The 21,019-nt window shown below is 44.5% G+C and overlaps 1 protein-coding gene, 1 long non-coding RNA gene and 1 pseudogene across 8 annotated transcripts in view; 1 reads left to right on the top strand and 2 right to left on the bottom strand.

Annotated features, from left to right (window-relative positions):
* Positions 1–709: 709 nt before the first annotated feature.
* LOC113607281 (transgelin-2 pseudogene) lies at positions 710–1,863 on the bottom strand (annotated as a pseudogene). Its single transcript, XR_003427861.1, has one exon. The product of XR_003427861.1 is annotated as a transgelin-2 pseudogene (transcript).
* Positions 1,864–7,724: 5,861 nt separating this feature from the next.
* Positions 7,725–8,418, bottom strand: LOC113607283 (uncharacterized). The gene is made up of 2 exons (XR_003427862.1): positions 8,234–8,418; positions 7,725–8,151 (listed from the first exon to the last, which is right to left on the bottom strand). It is a non-coding gene; the product is annotated as an uncharacterized LOC113607283 (long non-coding RNA).
* Positions 8,419–8,540: 122 nt separating this feature from the next.
* SAP130 (Sin3A associated protein 130) overlaps positions 8,541–21,019 on the top strand; it is a 75,437-nt gene continuing 62,958 nt past the window's right edge. For 2 of the 6 annotated variants that reach the window (XM_027082494.1, XM_027082495.1), the window contains exons 1-5: positions 8,541–8,708; positions 10,333–10,450; positions 17,733–17,968; positions 18,683–18,841; positions 20,056–20,167. In XM_027082494.1, coding sequence (XP_026938295.1) covers positions 10,339–10,450; positions 17,733–17,968; positions 18,683–18,841; positions 20,056–20,167 — 619 coding nt within the window. In that variant the 5' untranslated portion in view covers positions 8,541–8,708; positions 10,333–10,338. Of the gene's footprint in view, positions 8,709–9,467; positions 9,552–10,332; positions 10,451–17,732; positions 17,969–18,682; positions 18,842–20,055; positions 20,168–21,019 lie in introns of those variants that run through there. The other 4 variants (XM_027082496.1, XM_027082499.1, XM_027082497.1 and 1 more) reach the window with 4 other exon arrangements.

Below are 21,019 nucleotides of genomic sequence, written 5' to 3' on the forward strand. Positions count from 1 at the left end.
GAGTGCTTGGGTCCTGATGGTGAGGTCAGGCTAGCCTGAGCAGTCAAGAATCTATCCAAACACCATTGCGAGTGTACTTAATGCCACTGAATTGTATACTTTAAAACAGTTAAAATGGTAAATTTTGTTATATATATTTTACCACAACAAAAAAAATTTTTAGAATCAGCTTGTTATAACAAGCTTGTTATAACAGTCACACACACAGCGGGGATAAAAACCTGCTGGGATTTTGACCAGGATGGTAGTGAGTCTCTATCACTTTGGAGAGAATAAGAGGTTTTCAAGTTGAGTCTTCCAGTCCATGGAGATGGCATGTACCTCCTTTAAGCCTTCCTTAATTTCTCTCAACGTCCTATTATAATATTTGGAGTATAAATCTTGCCATCTAATCATATTTGATTTTAAAATGTTGTTGTAAAACATGATACCTTATTTTATTTTCTTCCTTTTTTATGATTTATTTATTTATTTTACAATAGGTCCTTGTTGGTTATCTATTTTATTTTATTTTTTAATTTAATTTTTGTTAAAAAAAAAAGACAGATTCTTTATTTAAATCATCAAACTCAGATTCTTCAAGCCCCAGCCCATGGTGGGCAGCCTTCCCTCCCTGGTCCCCTCACCCCCACCCCTTAGCCACAGAGAGGGGAATGTAAAATGAGAGGCCTGAAGGCCTCTGCCAGGGCAGGCTGCCTCAGAAGCGTGGTGAGTGCAGTCCAGTTGGGGCTGGGGGAGCAGCCGCCACAGACCCCTCCCTATAAATTAAGTCCCTGCAGCCACAGCTGTAGGCGAGGCGTACTTGTGGGGAGAAGGCCGTTAGGCAGCATCCCTGACTCCCAGCCAACGAATGGATTAGGGCACAGGGCTCAGGGGAAGAGAGGCCAGAGAGAAAGAGAAGAGGTATGGTGGGGAGAGGGGGTGATGCCCCCCTAATTTTGGTCCTGGGGAAAAGAGGCCAGTTGGTCCAATTTTGGTGGATTTGGAGAAGGGAATGTATTAGTAAGCACAGTGGGGAGGCCACTGTCAGGCACCCTCAGAGGAGACAGGCCAGGCCCCAACCCTGGCAGAGGGGAGTGTGAGAGCTCCAGGGGCTCTCAGGGAATGTCACTGCTAAAATATATATATATACACACACATATATATATATTAACCATTCATGGCAGGCGGGGGCAGGGCTGTGGGTGGGATCAGAGGATCTGGCGTGGCATCCCGTAGCCGGTTATGCCTGCCTGAGATGCCCCGCGGTTGGTCCCCATCTGTAACCCAATCACATTCTTGCCCTCCTGCAGCTGGTCGTCTGAGAAGTTCCGAGGGTTCTCCTTGGATTTCTTGGGAAACCAGTTGGGATCTCCAGAGAAGAGCCCATTGCTCTGGGCTACCGCCAGCCCACCCAGGTTCAGCAGTGTCCGCTGCACACAGGCCATGTTCTTTCCTTCCCAGAGGTCCACAGTCTGGAAGATGTTAGTGGTGTTGATGCCGTAGCGCTCGGCTGCTTGCAGGAACTGGGAGATCTGCTCCATCTGCTTGAAGGCCATGGCGGAGGACTGGGTCTTCCTCACTGGGGCCTGCCCCTCGGGGTACAGCCCATTAATGAGCTCACACAGCACCGTGCCATCCTTCAGTCAGTTCTGGAAGTTCTCGCGCCCAGGCTGGGGCCGGCCCACATCCTTGCGGCACTGGGCGGTGGTCCATTGGATCAGGATCTGCTCCAGGTCTGCATCGTATTGTTTCTCAATCTTCTGCTGCACCTCCCGGCTCAGGCCGTAGGCAGGTCCCCTGCTGGCCATTCCAAAGGGTGGTGGTGTCTGGGGGAAGCGTTCACGCGGGCCGGAGAGCTGCGCACTCAAGGCGGGGTCTGCAGCGCGAGTGAAGCGCCGGGCCGCGCCCGGCCGCTATCTATTTTAAATATAGCAGTGTGTACATGTCAGTCCCAAACTCCCAATCTATCCCTCCCCCCACCCCCAGTAACCATAAGTTCATTCTCTAAGTCTGTAAGTCTGTTTCTGTTTTGTCAATAAGTTCATCTGTATCATTTTTTTTAAGATTCCACATATAAGCAATATCATATGATATTTGTCTTTGTCTGACTTACTTTACTCAGTATGATAATCTCCAGGTCCACCCATCTTGCTGCAAGTGGCATTATTTCATTCTTTTTAATGGTTGAGTAATATTCCATTGTGTATATGTACGTCTTCTTTATCCGTTCCTCTGTCGATGGACGTTTAGGTTGCTTACGTGTCTTAGCTATTGTATATAGTGCTGCTATGAACATTGGGGTGCGTGTATCCTTTCAAACCATGTTTTTATTGGAATATATGCCCAGGAGTGGGATTGCTGATTCATATGGTAGTTCTATTTTTAGTTTTTTAAGGAACCTCCATAGTGTTCTCCATAGTGGCTGTATCAATTTACATTCCCACTGACAGTGTAGGAGTGTTCCCTTTTCTCCACACCCTCTCCAGCACTTGTTGTTTGTAGATACCTTCCCCCTTTAACTTCTAATTGTTTTCCGATTATAAATAAAAATGAAAGTGATTTAAAAAAAAAAAGAATCGTGACCCCCAAATAGATAAATGTTGGCAGTGGGCAGAGATGGGTGGGGAGCCAGAACAGACAAAGTAAATTAAGTAGGGCATTCCTGCCCAAAGGACACTAAAGGTCATCAGTGAACTTAGGATATGTGGCCCAGACATGAGCCCCATTCCCCAGGACAGCTGGTGATTCAAGGTTCCAGCCCCCCATTCCCTGAAGGCTCACAGCTGCTCCTCTTCGTCATTCACGGGGCTCCCTCTAGAGGTCAGAGGGTGCTACTGACATGATGGCCAAGTAGGGCCCCGCAGCACAAGGTGGATGATCTCTCCCATAAAGGGGGTGGAGGGAAGGAGATTTAGTATGGTCCTTGCCCACCCCTGGAAGGTATCATTCTTTTATTTGTGGGAGTGTGGAATTCCCCCCAGTGTTGGTCAGGTGGGTGAACCAAAATGGGAGTGCTGTGTGCTTGTGGAAGACAAAGGGAGTGAAGATCCCAATTACTGTGAATTGGCAGACTCCACGCTGTGGGGAATGGACGTGCTCCATATGGCCACTGATGGTGGGCAATGGAAATGTGGACCTCTTGGGTCTGGAGGGCCTTGTATGGGGCTACAAATTCAGGTCATGGGCTGGAAGTCTAAATAAGAAATGAAGCAGTGAGGGAGGTCACAAAAGTAAGTCAAACACCCTCAGGAGGCAGGAACAGGTCCACAGGGCCTGGGACTGAAGGTTTCCCATTCTGTGCTGCTGATGTTATTAGCTGGATTTCTAATGGCCACAAGCTCCTTGGGTGGCCTTGGGTGGCCAAGACACCTTCCCACTGGTCCTCAGCAGTCCAGAAGTTGTAACCCTGTGGGTCAGCTTCCTGGGCCGAGGGTCAGGGTAGGGCCACTGTCCTTGGGCTGCACTGCAAGAGCAGAGGTGTAAACACAGAGGCAGCCTTTGGGAAGATGTCAGTCAAGTCAAAGTTAGAACCAAAGAAGTCCTCAGTTAAAAGAAACTGGTCATTAGGAGAGTCTTGGTCATAACCAAAACAGTGGAAGTGGAAAGAAACAGATAAGAAAGGACTCAGATGAAATGTAACAGAGGCAGGACCTGAGTCTATAAAAATATACCTGTAGAGATTTTCTTAACCCGTTATCTGTCACAGACCCCCTTTGACAGTCTTGTGAAGCCTATGGATCCTTCTTAGAAAAATGTTCTTAAATGCATAAATACCTAGGGATCCTGGGGAAAGAAATTATATACTAACAAGGTTATTATCAAAATATATTTAAAAAACAAATTTGTGGGCTTCCCTGGTGGCGCAGTGGTTGAGAGTACGCCTGCCGATGCACGGGACGCGGGTTCGCGCCCCAATCCGGGAAGATCCCACATGCCGCGGAGCGGCTGGGCCCGTGAGCCATGGCCGCTGAACCTGCGCGTCCGGAGCCTGTGCTCCGCAGCAGGAGAGGCCACAACAGTGAGAGGCCCGTGTAATGCAAAAAAAAAAAAAAAAAATTGTGCATCGTAATACATGTGCTCCTTTATTAATATATTAAATAACAAACTAATATACTTTCAATATAGGAATGGTTGCAATTTGCGTTTTGAGATAGAGTTTGTGTAATGTGATATGAAAATATACGTGATTTTAATTGGTGACAAAGTTACAAGTACTGCGAATATTACCAAAATCTGTTACTTCTATTTACAGTGGAAGGAAATGGTAATTTTCAGGTAGACATTAGTGAAAATAAACATGTACCTTCTTCCTATCCAAGTTCACACCCCTGTAAATTCTGTCCACAGACTCCACTCCAGAACACTGTTCTAGAGTCATTTTCGTAAGGAACCCATTTCTTCTCCTTAGCGCCCTACCCAGGAAAAGTGGAGCTAAGGTTTCTCCAGGTTTGCCTAGTATACGGTTTTAGTTCAATTGGCTTATATCAGAACTAGGAGGCAAAATCCTTCATTTCTTCCAGCTCAATGTTTTTCAAACATTTTGACCTACAACCCATAATAAGAAATGCATCTTGCATTGAGACCCAGTGCACATACATACAACTGAAACTAAAATTTCACAAAACAATACTCTACTATATGTAGTATACGTACAGTACATAGTTTGCTAGGGCTGCCATAACAAAATATCACAGACTGTAGGGCTTAAGCAGTGGAAATTTATTTTCTCACGGTTCTGGAGAATGGAAGTCCAAGATCAAAATGTCGGCAGGTTAGCTTACCCTTCCCCCTCCCCATATCCTCAAGTCTATTCTCTAGTAGGTCTGCATCTTTATTCCCATCTTGCCCCTGGGTTCTTCATGACCATCTTGTTGTTGTTGTTTTTTAGATTCCATATATATGTGTTAGCATATGGTATTTGTTTTTCTCTTTCTGACTTACTTCACTCTGTATGACAGACTCTAGGTCCATCCACCTCACTACAAATGACTCAATTTCATTTCCTTTTATGGCTGAGTAATATTCCATTGTATATATGTGCCACACCTTCTTTATCCATTCATCTGTTGATGGACATTTAGGTTGTTTCCATGTCCTGGCTATTGTAAATAGAGCTGCAATGAACATTGTGGTACATGACTCTTTTTGAATTATGGTTTTCTCAGGGTATATGCCCAGTAGTGGGATTGCTGGGTCGTATGACAATCACTATCTTTTTAAACTCGCTGTAACAAGTTTAAAAAACTTGGCTCGTTAAATATCCTGAATGTGTCAAAATCATGTTTCTCTATTGTTTCAAATTTAGCTAAAAACTAAACATAACATAATACAGTCAAGGAAGTGACATCTCCTCACCTTTGCCATATTCTATTGATTAGAAGAATGTCACAGATCCTGCCACATTCAAAGGAAAGAGATTACACAAGGTCATGAACCCCAGGAGGGGGACCATGAGGGGTCATCCTAGAGTCTGTCCACCATACACACTCTGGAGGAGACAGAGTCTGAGTTTGGCCTAGGTAATAAACCAGAAGGAGATAATAAAAACAATGAATGTGAGTGAGCTCAAAAGCTTCACGTCCTTTACGTGTGTAGCTTTTAACAACTACACAATAAGATTGAGATAAGTAACGGTACTTTCATTTTACAGATGAGTTACCTGGAGGGGACTATATTTCCCTGGCTGGGGAGTTGGGCCAAGGGGAGTATCTGGACTTAGAGGAACCAAAGAGTCAGTATCATTAGACGACCCAGGCTCAGGTTGAGAACCATCTGGGTTCAGCAGCAGAGACCAAACAGAGCTTCACCAACACCTGCAGACCATCCACTGACATTTGACTGACCACCACAGGACACTTCCATTGAGAACTTACTCTCTTTGTTGGCAGAGGGCGGTAGTTATTTGTTCTCTTGGTAACCACTCAGGAGATGTTATGCCTGATGGTGTCTTTGTTCAATCCATCCAAACTCTCTTCTGTGCACACTATCTCCAAGAACCCAAGATACTAATAAGCCCCTGCAACTGGCAGGGGGGCTTGAAGACCTCAGAAGTGTGGAAGGTTCAGCCTGGTTGGGGTACAAGAAGGCTGTCTTCAGCATGCCAAGCTCAGGGGATGGGAATCCTAAATCCTAGCAACACAACCATAGGTGAAACATCTATTTCCCTTCAAGTATCCACTACGTGAGGGACTAGAGACATAAGTGAATAAAGCAGAGACTGTCTCTAGTAACTAAGGAAAATTCGGATTTCATTCATGTACTACGGATGTGTTTGTGATTATACCCAGCAAACATTTATTGAATCCTTCCTGTTGATGGGAGATATAAAGATGAATAATTTCTCTCTCCGCCTAATCCAGGAAGAATACATCGTAGATAGATTAGTACTATAATAGAGGGACCGAAGAAGTGTCCACGGAAGTATCCTGTAGGGCGGGGGGAAAGAGAGGAATTTCACGGAAGGCTTCTTGGAGAAGATAAATCATTTCCTTTGCAGTTAGGCATTGTAGAAATGGCAGCACTCTGCTACATAGCTGCTGAGGAGTGAGGCCTATATAAGGCAAGGCTTGAGCAAAACTCTGGAAGCCAAGCTGTGTGGAGAACTGGTGGAAACTATGGTTGAGAGAGTGCTCAACCATACTTGAGAGGTAGGAGGGACTGAATTATTAAGGCCTTTGAACTGGGTTTACGGGTTTGGAATAGATTTTGAAGTCATTGGAACATCATGGATGGAAAGAACAGATTCAGAGGAATGCTTTAGAAAAAGAACCCTGCGGAGGACAGGTTGAGGGTAGGAAGAGATTTGAGTGAGGCAGTGTTCGTATAATCCAGACAGGAATTAATGACAGGTTGAGCCGAGGCTACGGAAGCAACTGGAAAGGAGGTGCAGAGGTCCATAGGGTGACCCTGGGAGATGGAAGAGTGGAAACCAACAAGAATTAAACCAAAGGCAGAGAAGATGGTGATGCCATTAACCAAACCCAGAAACAAGGGGGAGGAGTACACAGGTGAGGCAAATCAATGAAGGTGTACGCTATGTTAAGTCTCAGGGGCTTGTAAGACATATTTGTGGGACTGTAGGTATACAGTTCAAGAGAGAGTTATCTTGAGTTACCTTTATCACCACGCAGACAAAATATGGAGTCATTTTCGAGAACAGTATTTGAAACTGTGAGAGTGCACTAAACTAGTTAGAAAGATAGTAGAGCATTGAGAGAGGGCTGGAGAGTGCTGTATATGTGAGAAAGAAGAAGTAGAAAGCAACTTAATAGGGACAGAAGTAGAATCAGGAGAGAGTGTGGTTCTGGTGACCAAGGGAGTAATTTTTTTTTCTGAGCATAGCCGATTTACGATGTTGTGTTAGTTTCAGGTGTACAGCAAAGTGCTTCAGTTATAGATATACATATATCTATTGTTTTTCAGATTCTTTTCCCATAGGGAAGCACATTTTAAGGAAGAATTACTGTTGGTAAACTAGACAAGATGAGAACTAAGCCAGGACCATTGGGCGAGGTGAGTAGGTCACTGGCAACTTTGGGGAGCAGTCTGAGAAGAGTGGCAGAAGCAGAATGGACTGCCTAAGGAGAGAGGAGGCTAAGGTATATCACATCAGTTACTTTTAGGAGAAATTTGAGAAGGGAAGAGTGTGAGAAAGGAAAGTGCCTTGAGGAAGGAGAGCGGGTATTTGAGACATTCTTGTAGCCACCCGCTACTCTTTTCCTCGCAAGAACACAGCTGTGCACGACAGGAAGAAGGGATGCGAGCCCCATTTATTTCTTAACACAAAACTCCAGATCTAAATTACCATCTGGGAAGGGAGGAGGGGGACATTAACTCTATTGTCAGATTCAGATTTTGCTCCGGCAGCTTTGGCTAAGTCTGCTGCAGCTGTATAAACTCCATCCCTCCACCCCAAACAAAACAACAAAACACCACCGCCTCCCTCCGCTTCTTCGTAATCTGGAAAAACCGAGCAGGTGCACCGTGCCGGAGTCCTGCGCCAAAGGCCCCTCTCCGAGCCGGCTTTAACCCGAAGGTGCTCGGCTCCTGAGCGGGTCCGGCCTGGTGTGCAGCTCCCGACGCAGCGCGCCGGGCGCAAACCCGATAGAGTCGCTTCAGTTCCGCCCACCCGATCTTCCCACGATGCTCAGGCTTTGCGGGCCGTGGCCTCTGTGGGGACATCAAGAACAGTCAGGAAAGCCCTCGGCCCTGCCTGCAGCCCCTTCGGCCCGCTGCAGTCAGCCTCCATTACCTTTTCCCGCGCCGCACCGCCCTCGGGAAAATGAAACCTTGTGGCGTCAGCTGAGGCAAAAGGGTATGAGCTTTTTACTAGGCAAAGAGAAAATGCAGAACCGACTTTACACAGCAAAGGGGTGTGTTGCCCCAGCCCGGTCGCCCGGACGCCCCGCCCAGGCCCGCCCTCTCGGCATCTGGGACTACATTTCCCAGAGGCCTCAGCGGCCCCCGAGGGGCAGGCCCGTCCGCTCTCCGCTCACACTGAGCAGTGACTGGCTTCTCCGGAGGAGGGCGGGGCCTACCCCAGCCAATGGGTCAGAGGCTCGTTACGGCGGCGGAAGCAGCGGCGCTGGGCTGAGGGGTGGGGGGCAGAGTGCTAGCGCCTCGGCGGCAGCGGCGGGTCCGGGAGCCCGAGGACGCCGGCTCCACAGGCGGAGAGCGCACGAGAGCGAGCTCGAGGCGGCGCGGCGGCCACTCGGCGCAGCACTCAGGTAATGGCGGGACGGGCGCCTGGGAGCGGAGGGGAGGAGAGGGGAGGAGACGAGGGGGCGGGGCGGCCGAGCCGGGCTGCAGCGTCCTTCCCGCTGCGCGTCCCCGGGGAAGGGCAGCGGTCCCTCGTCTCCTGCGGCGCAAACCTGAGCTCTTTCGCGAGCTGAGCACGGCTTTTGGGCCGGCGGCAGAGGCCGGGTGTCCTGTGGCAAGGAAGGGAGAGGCGTCGGGAGGGCTGGGCTGATTCGGGCGTGGGGGCGTGGCGGGCGTGGGCCTTGGCGGGGAAGCTGAGAGGCCGGGGGAGCGCGGGCGGGCGGGCGGCCCAGGGAGTTTGGCTCCTGGAGCAGTTTAAAGTGACTCTCCACATCCGGGCCCTGCGCCCGCCGCTTTCAGACCCTGACCGAGGCGGGGCCTCCGAGCTCCCCGCCCCTTTCGCCTGCGGCGCTTGTCTGCCTCTGCCATTGGCTCAGCCTCGAGAGGTTTGGGCTGCCCCGGCGAGGCTCGCGCCTGATTGGCTGGCAGTCGGCGGGAGGGTGGGGCGGGATCTCAGCGCGCAGGCAGCGTTGGATTGGTGCGGGCCCCGGACTGACGCGCCCGGCGTGGGGCCAATGGGCGGGCGGAGGAGGTAGGGGCAGGTTCGGGGGAAGAGGACTGGAGCGCAGCGGCAGCCGGGCAGCGGGGGTGAGCGGGGCCGGCGGGGCTGGACAGCGGCGGGCCCAAGGCGCGCTGCGGCACGAGTCGTCCCCGCGACCTCGGAGCCCAGCGCTGCCACCGAGATGGGTCCTCCGCGGCACCCCCAGCCCGGCGATGTGGAATCGGGAGGGGCGGGCGGCGGGCGGCGGCAGGTAAAGGGCACACTGGTCCCGGGGCTCCTCAGAACGCCTGCCCCTTCCCCAGGGATGGAGTCTCAGAGACCCGGAGTGTCTGGAGACCTGTGTTCTCTGATCTCAGCGGGGGACTTCAGGGTGGGGGCAGGATTGCGGGCGTATCGGGGATATCGGCTCCTGAAGGAGGAGTGGGGGTCGATTTTAGGGAAAGTGGTGAAGGTCTCGGTTCCCTTTGGCTCAGTGGGGCTCTGTGAAAGGGGCGGGGGAGAAATCCGTCAATGGAGGCCTGTGCAGGAAAGCGTTTGAGAATTCCTTTCGGATCAGGTCTTGATGGAAGGTATCTGATCCCTTCTTAGGACAGGGCATCTGCCTCCGATTCCTCCTGTGACACACTGATGACAGTTCTGTTCACCTTGGTGTGAGGCTTAAGTCTTTCAAAGGCACATGCCATTTGCCTTGAAACTTTACACAGAAGTATATATATTGTGTTAAGATCTGTCACGTGGATGTTATACACAATGCAGTGCCGACTTTTGTGGCAATCCACAGGTATTGGGGGGCGGTGTCATAATATCCCCCAGCACCACATAAACGATTTTACCATTAATTGAACCTATGTACATCAAAAGCTTAAACAGTTTACACCATTTCTGCACTGTATATTGAAAACAAGTATCATTTTAGATAGATGATGCTACATTTGCTTTTCTAAGGGGAGATGTAGGTACTAAAAATGCTTTACTTTCTCATTGATTCTAATATCAGAATCCAGTAATAACCATATGCCTATGCACTGCAGGTGGAAATGAGTTCTCAACAGTTTCCTCGGTTAGGAACCCCCTCCACCGGGCTAAGCCAGGCTCCTTCACAGATAGCCAACAGTGGTTCTGCAGGATTGATAAACCCAGCTGCAACAGGTGAGATGTGTGATATTTTTCTATATTGCTTCCTGCTTTAAAAATATTGCCAGTTTTCTAATTTAAAAATTAGCAAATTCTTTGTGGGATTTTAGTAAATACTAGGTTATCAAATTTGAAAAATGGATATATTACAGTTCTAATTTAAATAGGGCTTTCTTTCTTCCTGTTTTAACCACTTGATTCACAGGTACAGAGTGTACATGAAACTTACAGTGAAGCACGCCTACAAGAACATTTTTTTTAATGTATTAATGTGTTTTTATTTAATTAAGGCCCAGAGGTGTAATAATAATGCCATGAGGAATGCAAAGGTGTGTAAGGCGTAGGTCTTGCCTTTCAGGAGCTTACTGTATAGGAAAAGAGATTTTTAAAAGATGTGTATACGCACATGTATGCAACTTGGTTTTTAGTCGTATACTCTTTGAATGCTGAAGATCAGTGGCCTCAGCTGGTGATGATTTTGCCCCCCAGGGAATATTTGGCGACGTCTCGGCACACTTTGAGGTGTCACAAGTAGGGGGTGCTCTTGGATATTTAGAGGCCCGGGATGCTGCTAAATACACGACGTTAAGCAGGACAGCCCCCACCCCCACAGCGAAGTATCTAGTCCATCAGCAGTGCTGAAGTTGAGTTACTCCTTCAAATAATTCTGTATTCTGTGTATCGAGTGGAAAGGTGGCATTGCGAAGTGAAGTAAGGTACTTCTTTTTTTATTCCTCTTTCTTTACAGCCTGATTTCTATGTTCCTCATCATGGTAAACGGTACTTACCATCTACTTATTGCTCAAACCAGAAACTCAGGCATGGTGTTTAATTGTTCTTTGTCTGTCACCTGTGAGCTGTGGCCTCCTTCCTATTGCTTCGCCTCCTTCCTGGCAACTTAGTTTTTGTTACAAACTTATTTTAGTTCTCTTTAGACTTAAAGTAACTTGAAGCTACTTTATTCCTCCTCCTTAATAGTAGCTGCTCATATTTTCTGAACAGATGATAAGTTCTCAGCCTTCTTGACCTTGGGACTTTACACAGTCCAGTTTTGTTTTGTTTGTTTGCTTGCCACAATCTTTCTTCTTCCTTTGCACACTTATTTATCTGGCTAATTCTTTGTTCTTCCTTGAGGTTTCCTCTCAGATGTCACTTTCTCTGGGAAGTCTTTACTGACTCCATCATCCACAGCAACGCAAGGTCGGGCCTCCTCCTAGAATGAAGGCCAGGACCTATCTGTCCATGCTTCTTTATATGTGCTATCCTTGCTACAGGGTAGAGGTTAACAAATTCTTATAGCGCCACAGATTTTTGACAGTGTTTTATCTTTTGTATGAATTCACAGCAGAATTTTTTTTTTTTTTTGGCCAAGCTGCATGGCTTGCGGGATCTTAGTTCCCTGACCAGGGATTGAACCCAGGACACAGCAGTGAAAGCGCCAAGTCCTAACCACTGGCGTGCCAGGGAATCCCCACAACCGAATAATTTAAAGGAGCATAGCTAAAGAGAATTTTTTTTAATAGAAATCCATTTTTAATTTATTTATTTTATTTATTTATTTTTGGCTGCGTTGGATCTTCGTTGCTGCACGCGGGCTTTCTCTGGTTGTGTCGAGCGGGGGATATTCTTCATTGTGGTGCACGGGCTTCTCACTGCAGCGGCTTCTCTTGTTGCGGAGCGTGGGCTCTAGGCGCATCAGCTTCAGTAGTTGTGGCTCGCAGGCTCAGTAGTTGTGGCTTGAAGGCTCTAGAGCGCAGGCTCAGTCATTGTGGCACACAGGCTTAGTTGCTCTGCGGCATGTGGGATCTTCCCGGACCGGGGCACGAACCCGCGTCCCCTGCATCGGCAGGCAGACTCCCAACCACTGCGCCACCAGGGAAACCCCAAAAGAGAATATTTTTGAACATCTATTTGCGAGAATTATACTGCTCATTAAAAAGGGTATCAATTAGCAATAATTGCCCTCAGACTTTGTTGAGAAGGAAATCATTGACTTAGACCCAAATTGTCTATAATTTTACTTCTGAAATGTGTATGTTGTTTTCCTTCAGTTGCTCTTAAAAAGAAAATAAAAGTTTTCCTTAAGTAGTTAGATGTTTTTCTATATTTCCTGGTGCTCTTATTGGAAGAAGTAATTTGGGATCCTACGCATGTCAGGATTTCAAGTACATGTTCACAGTACAGAAGTATAGATTACAACCATTCTCTTAACTACTGCTTCAAGGTTCTTTTCTGATAAAAATAAACAACTTCAAATACCTAGAAGGAAACGATACATAGTTGCAAAAAGAGCTTAGTGGAAAATGGTCAGTGCCTTATATCTTAAATGAAAGTGTCAAAAATCAAAGTCTTCCTGGACAGATAGGTTTGGAGGAAAGTTATGAAATTGTCCATTTCCTTTAAAATTTTAATTAGGGGAAAATCTGGGCAGTGGGGAAGGTAAAAAATCTGTTGATAAGGGAAAGACAGAAGTAAAACTCTTTATTCACAAGCATCACGTATACAGAAAATACTAAATGTTTTTTAAAAGCTGTTGGAACTAATAAGTGAAATTACTAAAGGTTGCAGGATAAAAGTTCAGTGTACAGAAATCAATTATATTTCTAAATACTAGTAATGAATAGTGAAATTTTAAAAATGTCATTTACAGTATCATTAAAAAAAAACAACCCATAAAATACTTAGGAATAAGTTAACAAAACATGTGTATGACCCGGGCTTAGAAAATGATGTAAAACATTGCTGAGAGAAGTTAAAGACCCTTTCCTTTACCCAAAGGGATCTGTAGATTCAAATGAATCCTAATCAAATTCACATCAGGTACTTTTCTAAAAGTTGAATCTAAAATTAAATCTAAAATTTATGTGAAAACCAAAGGACCTAGAATAGCCAAAGCAATTTAGACAAAAAAGAAGAAAGTTGGGGGACTCCACTGCCTTACTTAAAGACTTGGTATAAAGCTGCACTACTCAAGACAATGTGATATTAGCATAAATCACTGGATGATTGGTACAAACTAGAGGATCCAGAAATAGACCCACACATAATGGTCAATTGATTTTTGATAAAAGTACATAGATAATTCAATAGGGGAATGATAGTCTTTTTAACAAAATAATGCCAGAACACCAGAATATCCATATGAAAAAAAGTAAACCTTGACCTTTACTTCCACTGTGCACGTAAATTAACTCGAAATGTATAATTATGGACCTAAGTATAAAACTTAAAATTTCTAAAAGAAAATATAGGAGAAACTGTTTGTTACCTTAGAGTAAGTAAAAATTGCTTAGGGCACGAAAAGCATTGATTATAAAGGAGGCAACTAATACACTGTACTTCATCAACATTAAAAATGACTGCTCTGCAAAAGACACTGTTAGTAAAATAAAAAGGCAAGCTACCAAATGAGAGAAGACATTTGTGATAAATGTGTCAGCAAAGGACTTACATCTGGAATATATAAAAAACTTGTAACTCAATAGCAAAAAAGGCAAACAGCTTGTGTTTTTTTGTTGTTTGTTTGTTTTTAAGGGATGAAATATGTGAATAGACACTTTACCAAAGATGCTATATAAAGGCCAGATAAACGCAAAAGATATTCAACTGTATTAACTCCTCAGGGCAATGCAAATTAAAACCACAGTGAGAAACTACTATCTACCCACTAGAATGACTAAAACAAAAAGACTGACAATACCAAGTTTTGACGTGTTTCTCGAGCAAGCAGAACCCATGCGTTGGTGGGAATGCAAAGTAATCCAGCCACTTTGGTAAGCAGTTTGGCACAGTGTGTTAAAAAATTTAACATAAGCTTACCATACAACCCAGCAGTCTCATTCCTAGGTGTTTACCCAAGATAAATGAAAATGTGTGTCACACATACAGTGACTTCTCCTTCAGTGTTCATAGAAGCGTTATTCATAATAGCCAAACCCTGGAAAGAACCCAGATTTTATCAACTGGTGACTGGATAAGCAAAGTTTGGTTTAATCCATACAGTGGAATACTACTCAGTGGTAAAAAGAAGCAAACTAGCATTATAAACAGTAACGTGGATGAACGTCCAAAGCATTTTACTGAGAGAAAGAAGCCAGACCCAAAGGACCACATACTGTGTGGTTCTATTTCTATGAAATTCCAGAAAAGATAAAGCAGTGGTGATAGAACCATCAATAGATCAGTGGTTTCTAAGGAGTAGGGGTGGGAGGGAGGGAATTGTCTGCAAAGGGGCATGAATGAACTTGTTAGAGTAAGGGAAATGTTCTATGTCATGATTGTGTTGTGATAACAGTACTGAATACATTTGTGAAAATTTAGTTTTATACAAAAAATTAGATTTTATATGTAAATTGTACCTCAGTTAATAAACCTGATTGATTAAAAATGGACAAGATACGAACATATACTTCACAAAGGAAGATGTATATGAATGGCCTATGGTCACATAAAAAGAAGTTCAACATTACCAGTCAGCATGGAAATGTTAATTAAAACCACAATGAGATACCCAGTACACACCCACTAGAATATCTGTGTGTCAAGAATCCGTGAGGATGAGGAACAACTGGACCGCTAATACACTGCCGGTGGGAACATGAGATAATACAACCACTTTGGAAAGTACTTCGGCAGTTTCATATGAAGTTTACCATTTGACCCAGCCATTCTGCTCCTAACTTGTTGGTGAGAATGTAAAAAAAAAAAAATCATTGAACTCTCTTTAGAATAGCCATTTTATTGTATGCAAGTTATACCTCAATAAAGCGGTTTTAAAAATCAAAAATTTTTAAAAATCTGAATGACCTAGGAGAAGGGTCAATGTATAGCAGAATATAAAATATGTTCATCTTTTCTCCCAGCACTTTTTTCCTCCAAGAGAAAATTTCTGATTTTTTTTCCTGAGGAGATCATTGAACAAGGACTCAGAGTACATATGGATATTTATTCTAGAGTTGTTGACAATAGCAAAAATTTGGAAATTTTTGCTCATCGATGATATAATGGTTTAAAAAGGTATAGTACATCTATTCAATAGAATTTCATTTAGCACTTTTGAAATGATGCGGTGTATATTCTGTATTACTTAGCGATTCCACTCTTAGGTGGAATCCAATAGCAATGGTAATGTTCACCAAAAGTCATACACGTGAATAATTACTAGCATTCCTATTCATAATAGTAAAAAAAAACCTGAAAACTAACTGTGAGTAAAATGGGTAATTTGTGATTTATTCAAGCAATGGCATACTGTACTGAGAATGAAGGAGCTATGGCTACGTGTAATAATATGCACAAATCTTATACCTATAAGTGAGAGAGACAAGAACCAGGTACATTTGTTACGAGTATATATATATATATATATATATATTTAAGTTCAAAAATAGACAACAGTAACCTATAGTTTTAGAAGTTAGCATAGTGAGTATCATTGGGCGGTACAGTGACTGGAATCAGGCTGAACAGAGGGTTTATGGGGAAGCAGTAGCATTCTGCTTGTTGATCTCGGGGCTGGTAACTCGGGTGTATTCCGTTTGTAAAAGTTCATTGAGCTATACACTTGTCTTTATGAAGGTTATAGTTAAATAAAAAGTTAAGTAAATAAAAACCCACCTAAGATTAAAGAGCTGAGAAGTGTCTGACGTTTTACCAAAATAGTAACTTGGTGCCTTTAGGGGATAGACTTTGGGAGCAGTTTTACTTTCTTTATAGTTTTCCAAGTAATTAAAATTTTTTATGTAAGTATAATCTTTATGTTCAGAAAAATAATGTCAGTGTTGTTTTGGGAAACTGATAGTGCAAATTAATATTTTCACAGACTCTCCTCTTTCATTACATTAGTTCCTTGATTTTAATAAATTTTTTATCATTGTGTTCTGAATTCACAGCATTTTAAAATTTATTTTTAGTTTTATTTATTTTTGGCTGCGTTGGGTCTTTGTTGCTGCACGCAGGCTTTCTGTAGTTGTGACGAGTGGGGGCTACTCTTCGTTGCAGTGCGCAGGCTTCTCATTGCGGTGGCTTCTCTTGTTGCGGAGCATGGGCCCTAGGTGCACGGGCTCTAGAGCACAGGCTCAGTAGTTGTGGCGCACAGACTTAGTTGCTCCGTGGCATGTGGTATCTTCCCGGACCAGGGATCGAACCCGTGTTCCCAGCATTGGCAGGCGGATTCTTAACCACCGCGCCACCAGGGAAGTCCCAGTTCCTTGATTTTTTTAACTTAATTTTTAAATACGTTACGTGTTCTCATGGTCCAAAATTCCAAAAGAAAAAAGAATATACACTGAAAAATATCTCTCCTTCCTGTCCTCCACTCATCCACTTTCTTTCCTTTCAGGCAAACAAGATGCTTTGGAGATATGTTATCCATATTCAAATACAAATGTATTTATATTTGTGTGTATTTTATTTACTTTTTCTCTATTCTGTACCTTGGTATTTTCATATATCTTTTTCACTATATATATATATATATATTATACATTTTCCCATAAGAGTACCTAAAAAGCTTTCTTGTTTTATTTTTATAGTTGCATGGTAGTCTGTTGTGTGAGTATACCATAATTTATTTAACCAGTCCCCTATTGATGGACATGTAGGTTTTTCGGTTCCTTTGCTAGTATAAAAATACTGAAACAGATAACTTGTACCTGAGTCATTTTACACACATGCTGTGTATCTATAGGGTACAGTCACGCAAGTGGAATTGTTGAGTCTCAAAGGGTGCATGCATTGTAATAATGATAGAGCTTTACTTGTTCACTCTGTAGGGATTTGGACTGAGAAATTGGTTACCTTTTTTTGGGGGGGGTGGATGCCGCACCACACAGCATGCAGGATCTTAGCTCCCCGACCAGGGGTCAGACCTGTGCCCCCTGCAGTGGAAGCATGGATTCTTAACCACTGGACCGCCTGGGAAGTCCCCAAGTCACCTTTTTAATATTAGGTTTTTATAACTTTTTAAACAAATATTTTAAATGAAATTGTCTTTTATCTTATATTACAATTTCAAGTATTTGAGGTCATTCTAGATAGTTTTCAGGCCCTTTGTTCATAGGAGTAGGAAATTACAATCTTTAAAACAAGTCCCGTGTTCCAAAGGTGTGACTTTCGAGTTTGCTCTCCATCAGGGGAATTTGATGCCCAAATTTTCCTTGTTAAGAAAATCTCAGAAGGAAGCGGTCAGTTTATCAACCCTGCAACTTAGCTGCAAGCGCCACTCTTACATGTGCTGTTATATTATTTGATATTGGAAGGGCATGACACGCTGTTTCACCCTTCATGTCTTCACTAGTCAACGATGAATCTAGTCGAGATGCTGAAGTCACTGCCAGGGAGCACGTGGGTTCCAGCAGCTCCCTACAGTCCCGTGAAGAGAAGCAAGAGCCTGTTGTGGTAAGGCCCTATCCACAGGTGCAGATGTTGTCTACACACCATGCTGTTGCATCGGGCACACCTGTCACAGTGACAGCCCCGCCAGCACATCTGACGCCAGCAGTGCCACTCTCATTTTCGGAGGGACTTATGAAGGTAATGGAGAGGTTTAAAATTTCACATTGAACGACAGCTAAAGACTGGCTAGTATTTCTGACAGTGCTCACAGAGTCTTAGGCTGTATCCTAGGATCATAGCTTTTTCTTTTTGACCTATCAGTTCAGCTCCTCTCTGTAACTCAGAGTTGCGCTGTTCTGCAGTGCCTAGTCTCGTGCCGCTGGGCAGTTGGCATCACAGGATCTTTTCTCGTACCCGTTTTGACGTGGATTTTATTTCAAGTTATGGGCATGCTAGTGTAGCTTTTATCTTGGAGTGGCACTCTTCTCCAAGGTTTTGTTTTGATAGCTTGCTAATTTGGGTGTATCAGAATATCGCCTTGTGTATTAACCATATGGATATGTGTCAGTTACTGGGAGTTTTGTTTACTTCCAGCCAAACTTGGGAGGCGGCACGGTATAGAAGAAAGAATGTGGGCTGTGAGCCATACAGATCTGGGCTTTATTCCCAGTTCTAGTTTTTACTGTCTGTGTGGCTCTAAGCAGGGGACTTAGCCTTGCTTTGTATGTTTCCACATCTGTAACATGGCAATGCCAGCACCTCAATGGAGAGGCTGTGATGCTAAGAGATAGAACATGTGAGGCTTCGGGCATCCTTCCTGGCGCTCTCCAGGTTTGATTTGTGCGCGTGTGTGGAATGAAGGGCATCGCTGGAAACGCTGTTGATCTGTGTCGTGTGGTTTTCTGTTCGCAGCCGCCCCCGAAGCCCACCGTGCCTAGCCGTCCCATTGCTCCTGCTCCACCTTCCACCTTGTCACTTCCCCCCAAGCTTCCAGGGCAGGTTACCGTTACCATGGAGAGTAGCATCCCTCAAGCTGCAGCCATTCCTGTGGCAACAATCAGTGGACAACAGGTTTTTTTCCTCTTAATTTGCTGATTTTCAAACTGAGATGCCAAACTGTTGATCATTATTTACTGAATGCCAGCAGTACATTAGGCACTGGACTAAATCAAAAATTAACTGGTCACCGGTATCTGCAAGGGGACAAGAGGAGAGTGGACAGAGAAGGATGGCCTCGGGAGTGAGACCAGTATGCACAGTGGTCTTGTCATTCGGCCCGTACGTAGTGGGTATCTGCTGTGTACGAGGCACCCCCTGCAGTGTGAGAAGCAAATCTAGATAAGACAGCCCGTGACCTTGAGGAGCACAGGAGTCCGGCTGTGCTTGGTTACAGGCGCAGAACTCCAGTGGGCTGAGGACAGCCTCACAGCAGCAGTGCTTCTCTAAGGCTGTTCTCTGAGGACGGTGATGTGTGTCTCTTGGGCGACTGGCGGGTTCCCTCAGCAGCCTACCAGTTGTGAACCTTTATTTTAAAGTCTCATGTTTTAACTTAATTTTTTTTTTGAAATTGCAGTCCTCCTCCATAATATGTATTTGATTTATTTAAATATTTTAAATCACTTACCAATGAAAACTGAATCTCACAACTCACTCCCTTCAAGTTTTCAGGAGAAAAATGGTATTCCAGAAAGGTGCACTGTGGTGTTTTTCATTTTGTCATATTGCTGAGTCCTCCCAGAAGTGCTGGAATGCCCACCTGAGAAGCACTGGCATCAGGATCGGGCAGGTGTGAGGAAGGGACACGTAGGGGTGAGCTGCAGAACTGATGGGCGAGTGCCCGTTGGATGCTGACTGAATTTACTTAGAGATCTTGGCTAGCATAAAGCATACGTGAGTGCAGTGGCGTGTAAAGGAAATAGTGATAATAAGAAAAAATAAGCTATAGGCCAAGACAAAGAAAACAAGGGTAAAAGACTACTATTGAAGATGAGAGTGTCTGAAAGTGGACAGTCAGATGTGTCATCAGTGATAGGAATCTAACAGCTAGCTAGATTCAAGGCAGTTGATGGGTCCTCCCTGCCCCTTACCACATGCCTGCTGGCACAGGGCATCGTGCAGTATGCTGTGAAAAGGAAACTAAGTGTCCTTTCCCTTGGGGTGCTCACTATCTTAAGAGGAACAACATGACCCACATTTGGAGGCAGCTGACTTCCTAGAAGCAATGGCTAAGCACCCGTGGCTAAGACCAGGCACTTGGAAATAACGTTGCATCCTGTTTCTTGCAGGGGCATCCCAGTAACCTGCATCACATCATGACCACAAACGTACAGATGTCTATCATCCGGAGCAACGCACCTGGGCCCCCTCTTCACATTGGAGCTTCTCATTTGCCTCGAGGTAAATAAAGGCTGCGTGTTTTCTTCAGACTCCTGAAATGCAGTGACAGGTGTACGTTTGGTAGAAGATACAGTAACACAAAGCATATCCAGAATGAGCTTTTTAGAGTTGCAGGACAGCAGAAATAAACTTAGATTAATGCACATTTTTAGTGTGGCCTAATAGGTGCTTATTATAGTTGTATTGCAACACCTATGTGTGTAAACTCAGAGCAATTCAAATTCTCTGTATGGTCTAAAAATTGTCCTTTATACTGAGGAACTCCTGAAAGCTATGGTTGTGTAAATATGGGCTTCATTTTCAATAAATAAGTCACAAATGTTAATACTGAGTATTTTTGAAGTTTAGTGAAAATGCTTAGTCAAATCTTTTTATTCACATGGCAATAAGATGAATTTATTGTTACAATTAAGTGCTGATAGGTTGTAAGGTATTAAATTTAATGAGTTTTTTCAGTTACTTGATCAGAAATTGTTACCTTCTGTTGGAGAGGATAAAATTATTGTCGGCAGAATCAGGCTAACAAATACTCTCTCTCAGTGTAACTTAGTGGTTGTTCTCAGAGTGAGGTTCACAGACTGCAGGGGGATCTGTGTGAGGTCGAAACTAAGACGTGTGCCCTTTTGTCAGTGCTGATATTGGCACTGATGGTACAAAGGCAGTGGTGGTTCAAGTGAACTCTCACTGGTGGTTAAACTGCTGCAGCCTTGGCTTGAATCAGGGTGATAACAGCACCGTGCTGTGCTTCACTGCTACATACTTGCAGTTTAAAAAAAAAAAAAAACAAGCCAGTTTCATTTAAGAACACCCTTGAAGAAGCAATACAGATTATCGATCTTATGAAATCTCAGC

This window comes from Aethalodelphis obliquidens, unplaced genomic scaffold (genome assembly GCF_003676395.1).
Source record: "Aethalodelphis obliquidens isolate GAN/ISIS:26980383/991018 unplaced genomic scaffold, ASM367639v1 scaffold47, whole genome shotgun sequence".
NCBI classification, from domain to species: domain Eukaryota; kingdom Metazoa; phylum Chordata; class Mammalia; order Artiodactyla; family Delphinidae; genus Aethalodelphis; species Aethalodelphis obliquidens.